This window comes from Glandiceps talaboti, chromosome 18 (genome assembly GCF_964340395.1).
Source record: "Glandiceps talaboti chromosome 18, keGlaTala1.1, whole genome shotgun sequence".
In the NCBI taxonomy this organism is placed as follows: Eukaryota; Metazoa; Hemichordata; class Enteropneusta; family Spengelidae; genus Glandiceps; species Glandiceps talaboti.
This window is the reverse complement of record NC_135566.1, coordinates 10,492,501-10,500,000: the sequence shown is the minus strand read 5'-3', so window position 1 is coordinate 10,500,000 and position 7,500 is coordinate 10,492,501. Positions and strand designations below refer to the sequence as shown.

At 36.5% G+C, this 7,500-nt stretch overlaps 1 protein-coding gene across 1 annotated transcript in view; it reads left to right on the top strand.

The window, feature by feature from the left end:
- The window catches only part of LOC144449115 (arylsulfatase B-like), a 9,487-nt gene that overhangs the window by 640 nt on the left and 1,347 nt on the right, over positions 1-7,500 (top strand). The window contains exons 2-7 of the mRNA XM_078139574.1: positions 3,731-3,932; positions 4,272-4,446; positions 4,999-5,168; positions 5,863-6,073; positions 6,293-6,542; positions 6,955-7,109. Coding sequence (XP_077995700.1) covers positions 3,731-3,932; positions 4,272-4,446; positions 4,999-5,168; positions 5,863-6,073; positions 6,293-6,542; positions 6,955-7,109 — 1,163 coding nt within the window. The remainder of the gene's footprint in view (positions 1-3,730; positions 3,933-4,271; positions 4,447-4,998; positions 5,169-5,862; positions 6,074-6,292; positions 6,543-6,954; positions 7,110-7,500) is intronic.

Genomic DNA, 7,500 nt, shown 5'->3' with positions numbered 1-7,500 from the left:
TTGTGTTGTGTTGTTATGGTATGTTGTGTTACGCTATGTTATGTTATGCTATGTTATGTTGTGTTGTGTTGTGTTGTGTTGTGTTGTGTTGTGTTGTGTTGTGTTGTGTTGTGCTATGTTATGTTATATTATGTTATGTTATGTTATTATTTATCAAGGTGTCCTATGGGGACTTATTCAGTAAATTATACAGTAATTAAATAAAATTTACAAAAAAAGAACCACATCCAGCCCTCTGAATAACAGTGGAGACATCAAAACACAAACACTCAAAAAGCGGACATATATCACAGAGTAAATACTGATTTAATAACAACATTAAAGTCGAGACAAAATTTAAAAAAATATATAAATTGTTATAATATCTCTCGAAATGTCACTATATTATTTAAGTATCCCCTGATTTAAACAAAAAATACCCCATTTATAATATTTTAATCCAAATCTTTCATATCGCACACACCTGTAAATAACATTAGTTGGTTACAATCGACCAGGCGGACGTAACTCAAACGAGAGATGACATTTTTCATTACCTTTCTAATTATAAAAGTTACATTAATGCAATATAATAACACAAATTCCAACGTCTATCATACCTGTTTGGTCATCGTAACACGTGATATTTACATCAAAAAGACATAGCGGTGATTATATATAGGATGTATATAATTGTTTTATTTTTATTTTCAAGTACAATTCTAACCTATCTAATGTTATTTGCCAGAGTTATGTCCGTAGCGTAAAGTGTACATCTGCTCTTAGAGCCTCTACGTCTATGATCTGCTTAAAGGGGCATGTTTCAATGCCGGATCTTTAATAGCAAGGATTACATGGGATCATTCTTTTGTTCTGTACCAAGATTTTCTATAGCATTGGCAAGCAACCACTTCACACCTAGATTTTAAGTTTAATCCGAAGTGGGCCATTAATTAATACGTTGGTCATAAGGATATCCCACAATGTAAAACACATTATTGACAGGTGCCCCTCCCCTTAGCTCCATGATAACTGTTCCAGTACAGTCCCCTCTGACAAAAGCCTCCCCCTCCGGTAAATTAACTTATATATAACAAAAAAGAGTCATAATACTGTAACTGTGAATGGTTTAATAAAATCATAAATTCATCAAACACAATGTTATCTGAATGTTTTTGTATTCCCAAAAGAAAGGGATTGACAAAGGTTATGAGATGAAGACACAGACAGACAGACAGACAGACAGACAGACAGACAGACAGACAGACAGACAGACAGACAGGCAGGCAGACAGGCAGACAGACAGGCAGACAGACAGACAGACAGACAGACAGACAGACAGACAGACTGACAGACAGACAGACAGACAGACAGACAGACAGACAGACAGACAGACAGACAGACAGACAGACAGACAGACAGAGCTATAACAACATCTCCCCTTACCAGAGGCAAAATGAATCACACGACATATGCCTTGAACAGTAGATTCTGAACTAGTCGATATGCATGTGCATAAAGCGCCAACGATCACAAATCGTAAATTCACATTATAAAATTTGATGGTTCAAGGATCTCCTCATCTGTGATAACCCGCGGTATGTCGATCATTTAACAATGGGATCAGCCGTCATGAAATACAGTGGTACGACACATTGTCGTGTGATTTGACAATATAACAACTATTTATAGTCATGACAACAGCAGGATCATTTCTGTATATGTCAAATGTTTTATCACTTGTAGGGTTCTTTATGCTGACCTCAATTGACATGCATGGCGGCAGTTTGGCACTGATGGTCATTTATCCTACAGGGGTAAAAGCTGGGGACGGATAGTTGTCTTGACACTTAAATAAATTACAATGAAAAACAGATAATTACTAGTAAAGCAGGGCGAAAACATATATATATATAATTTATCAGCTCCTACAAGTATTTATCTTTTAACGACAGAGAATTGGCGACAACCCAGAGGGGCAGGCCCGGGGGGTCACCTTGTTTGAACACTGTAATTTGGGAAGGGGTTCACCAGGGCAGGGGTCACCTTGTTTGAACAATGCAATTTGGGAAGGGGGTCACCGTATTTTCTGAAAGTCTTGCCAATATGTTTCAAAGTGAAACAGTCTTTTATATGTTGTCATAACAACGTAGTATTCAAATATGAGATACAAAGATTATGAATAAAGTAACAAATATGAAATTGAAATAAACTGAAGTTGACATTTTAGCTATCTTTACTATAATCATGATAATAGGAAAGCTGAGTCTAACTGGGTCTAACTACGATTATATTATTATATAATAAGAAGACAATGAATATTCATGACTCCCAGATGTTTATTCCCTTCAGTGTAAAATTCATTGCTCATGAATATTCATTGCTCAACCATGCATAATCATTTCTGCTGACTCCCATGATGCAATAGCCCATAGCAAAGATACCCTAAAAGGCACAAGATCAACTTGATGTTTCTTTGAAATCGCAAGCGATTGTCGTTGATATAAAAAGGCATGAAATGTCTTTCCAGTTTCTGAAAATCTCTCATTTTCCTGAACGCAAGGCAGAATTAAATTTTTTAAATTTGGTTTAGTAAGGATTCAATACATGAATACTGCGAACATAATGTATAATCTAAAGGGTGGTAATTATATACAAAACACAAAGCCAGGTCACCAGCCGTCGCCTGATCCGTAGAATATTAAAATAAATCCACAATTCAAATTGATATGCCAAAGAGCGCATTTTAGTATACAGACTGTACATACTACATAGGTGGAGTCAAAATTGTCAAACTTTGGTCATGAATTTACAAACCTAAGTAGTAAAGTTCACTAGATGTCAAAAAATGAATGAAAAAAATCAATAAATTAATTATTCAATAAGAATTATATTCAAGCCAATTATTAACGATATAGAGCTCTTATATTTTCAAAAATTTAATTTAATCAGTTTTTTTCCTATAGCATATTCTAAGAACTCTTACATGTACTGCTCTTAATTTACAATTGATAGAAACCGCACGTTCAATGTACACCTTAAATAGAAAATTAAACTAATTTTAAAGTTTGATGATTCCACTTCACTTTGAATATTGATTTTAAAAGTTGGAGATAGAAGCTATAATAGGGCGTTCAACAAGTGTTGAGATCGCCATGATTTTGATATTTTTCGCCCCTTGAATTAAAGCAGAAGACATGGCTGTTACTATTACCATGGTTACCATGCTAAGTTAACATCTCGTCAAAATGCCTAGGTGCATAAATGCAGGCACTGACAGACAGACGGACGGACGGACGGACGGACGGACGGACGGACGGACGGACGGACGGACGGACGGACGGACGGACGGACGGACAGACAGACAGACAGACAGACAGACAGACAGACAGACAGACAGACAGACAGACAGACAGACAGACAGACAGACAGACAGACAGACAGACAGACAGACAGACAGACAGACAGACAGACAGACAGACAGATAGATAGATAGATAGATAGATAGATAGATAGATAGATAGATAGATAGATAGATAGATAGATAGATAGATAGATAGATAGATAGATAGATAGATAGACAGACGTGACAAGTAGATAAAGGTTAATGACCCAGATAGTTTCCCTTTGAATCCCAGTATGCATTTGAAATGAAATCAACATCACAGTGTAAATGTTTTAAAGCCAACTTGAACAATACAAGCAAAGTCACCCTTACAGGAGTTAATCTTCGGTTTATATATTTCTGTAGGAAACCACCTGAAGTCAAACCTCCACACATCGTGTTCATAATGGCAGATGATTTAGGATGGTACGATGTTAGTTACCATGGTAGCACGATCAAAACACCAAATATCGATCAGCATGCCCATGAAGGTGTCAGGCTGGAAAATTACTATGTTTCCTCATGGGATGCATCATCTAGGCTAAATTTCATGACCGGAAGATACAGGGTAGGTTTGCATAACCTATATACAAGTACAGATGTATATAAATTACATTATTGACTATATTCTCATACCTTATAATGACTGCTCTATGGACAACCACCTGTTGTACAATCCTGTTACAAGACAAAATACTTTAATACGCGGAACTTAAGATGTTACAATGTATCAACACTATCAAATTGTGCTGATTCATTCGTTCATTAATTAATTAATTCATCCATCCATCCATCCATCCATCCATCCTTCCCTCCTTCCTTCCTTCCAGCAGCCAAACGACTAACCTATTTGTTAACATCAAATTTCAAACACTCTGACGATACTCTCACAAACTCTTCATTAAAGATTCATACAGGACTGTATGGCGATGTGTGTGATTACATGGGGATTGGAGAGACAACGCTGGCTGAAAAACTACGACAGTCAGGGTACAACACAGCATTGGTTGGTAAATGGCATCTAGGGGGACTTGAAAATCCTGTCTGCAATCCATCACAGCGGGGATTTGATTCATTCTTTGGTGAGTGTTACGTGGCAACGAATGCGTTGTAACAGAGCTTAATGATGGTGGTGATTGAGTGGCTAGACATTTTACGAAGATTTGACAAAAGTCTTAGATAAAACAATTGGTTCTAGTTGTATGACGTACAATCCACAAAACGTGCACGTTTTTTTCCCAGATAGTTTTAGCTCCCTCATCACTGCTAATCGGACATTTTTACAGAAATTTAGCTCTCTTATCACTGCAATGAGTTCTGTAAAGGTAGGATAGAGGAATAGTGAACAGTAACAATCGTGATTGCTCGTGCATGGTTAGTTCAGGTTAGTTTGCATTTGTTATGTCTCTTTACAACTCGTTACTTATTGGTCCTCTTTCCCACTTTCACAGATACCCCTGCCGTGTGGATTTTCTAGATGCTAAAGATTGTTGTCAAACAAAAGCGATGTTTTTTTTAAACCCCTCTTTGTATTTTCCGTGCTATGGTCTTCCAAAGCGTTACTTTTCCATATGGAAAATAAACACTCACTAAAAACCATTTATATTTGATTTGCGTTTATTTTTATCCTGTAGGTTTGATTGGAGATGACCAAAATTACTACAGGCATCGGCGTGATACACAGGGTGAGGACGACCTCTGGGCGAACACGACAGTAGTGGGCCAGAAGTTTGCAGGGAAATATTCTACCCATTTGTTCGCAAGAGAAGCTCAAAGAATTATAAGACAACATGACACAGACACGGTTAGTTGTCTTTGTTTGTCTACGTTTTTGTATAGATGCTATTGGTCATCCAAGGTTTTGGAAATGTTACATTTTTATCAAAAGAAGAATTAAGAAAATAACAATCTTAAATAGATCAGAAGGTGTTTTGACAGAGAGATTATAATTGAATTGAATGATAACATTGGGTTTTAAAAAGCGAATGAATTTAATATTGTGAATCTAATAGTGATTATTATGATAAGCATGGTAACCATCTGTTTACATTGTGTATTGTAATATTCAACTTTTAAAATTTAGGGTGAATACATACATACATACATACATACATACTATACATACATACATACATACATACATACATACATACATACATACATACATACATACATACATACATACAAATAAACTTAAATAGATAACGTATGATATAGTGAGTACATGTAGTTTAGTATAGTATACCGTATATAGACAATGGATGGTTATTCGTTCATAAGCTTATGTTTATGCTATTTTAATATTCGTTCGTCTGTTTGCTTATTGAATCATTCTCCTTTGTCTGTCTGTCTGTCTGTCTGTCTGTCTGTCTGTCTGTCTGTCTGTCTGTCTGTCTGTCTGTGTGTTTGTTTGTTTGTTTGTACACGTTTCCTGTGAAACAAAAATAGCACAGTACCAGATGTCGAATAATAATTTTCGCGTTATTTTTTTTTCACAGCCCTTGTTCCTATACTTATCGTTCCAAGCAGTACATACACCCCTTTACGTGCCGACACAATACGAACATATGTACAATAAGACGATTAAGGATAGCAACAGACGTATTTTCGCTGGTATGGCGACGTGTATGGACGAAGCCATTGGCAACGTAACGGAAACTCTCAAACAGAAGGGATTGTGGGAAAACACGGTTTTAATATTTTCATCAGGTAAGTCCAGCTTTAGAAGCCTCCTTTTTGATTTGCCTAAATTGAACGGTTGATGCTACAATTGTCAATGTCTTGTAGAGTACAGTTACTGAAGCAAATGTGATGACGACCTCGCTTATTTACATTTCGCACAATGACATTTCCGTCTAAAAACTTGTTGGGACAACACGTACACAGTCCAAAAAAGTAAACATTTCTGTCTACTGTTCTATCTGGTAGATAATGGCGGAATACCCACTGGTGGAGGAAGTAATTGGCCTTTAAGAGGACATAAAGGGCTATGGTATGAAGGTGGCATAAAAGCCGTTGGAATTGTCAACAGTCCTCTATTACCAGAGAAAGTAAGAGGGACATTAAATCAAGAATTGATGCATATGACAGATTGGTTTAAAACATTGATACATTTGGCAAGAGGTTTTTTAAGCGGTACCAAACCATTAGACGGGTATAACCAGTGGAGCAGTATCAGGTAATTACACGCTCTCATTTTGGTAAAGTGACACATACCGAGTTTGTAAGCTCTTTACTCAAGTGAAAAAAACGTAAAACTTTTGATTAAACTATTCTTGTCTTACCAGTAATATGGATGTATGCCTTCTATGATTTATTGCCTTTTTATATTGTTAGAACAGTTGATGACAGCGTAGGGATATCCTCAACCTTTCTTATACGTATGATAAATTACGTCATCACATCGTTTGTAAGTTATATACCTGGTTTTGAGTTCAGTATTAGACCACGAAACAAGTGGTCTGAGGTTCAGTCAATTACAAGTGATGGATAAGCATGCGTCAACAGAGAATTACGCATGCGTGAACCTTTCGAATATTATAATATTGATTTCGAAACAATGTTAATAGCATTTATTTTTATTCTTTTAGTGAAGGTGAGAAAACAAAGAGGAAGACGATATTACTGAATTTCATTCCCGGTGCTGATCATGGTATCAACGATCCACGAATATCCAAATATTTTGATGCCATGCCCTTTGCCACTATTCGGTCAGGGAGCTGGAAACTGCTTACTGGAAACATAGGTAGGAAAAAGTTGGAATATGTTTTGTTTGTGACTGAATATGTGACGGTGATGTTGTGTCAATCATTGAGATATTGTTGGGTTTTTTTGGGTTTTGTTTTTTGTTTTTTTGTTTTTTTGTTGTTTTTTTTGGGGGGGAGTTGGAACGTGGTTGGGTTATTATGCTGTTGTGTATGGATACCCATGGTTTGGTCTTCACTTTAACTTTCAAATCTGTATGATTTAGCCCTGGTATTTAGCCAGGAGGAAGTACATGAGTAAGCCCAGTGACATGTCTAAATTTATCTGTAACACAGACAGTCAAACCCATGTGTTTAGTACATACTTTTCAACAAAAAAAGCTGCATAACTCAACTTTTGATTCTTGAGGTCGGAACACTTTAGATTTAGCC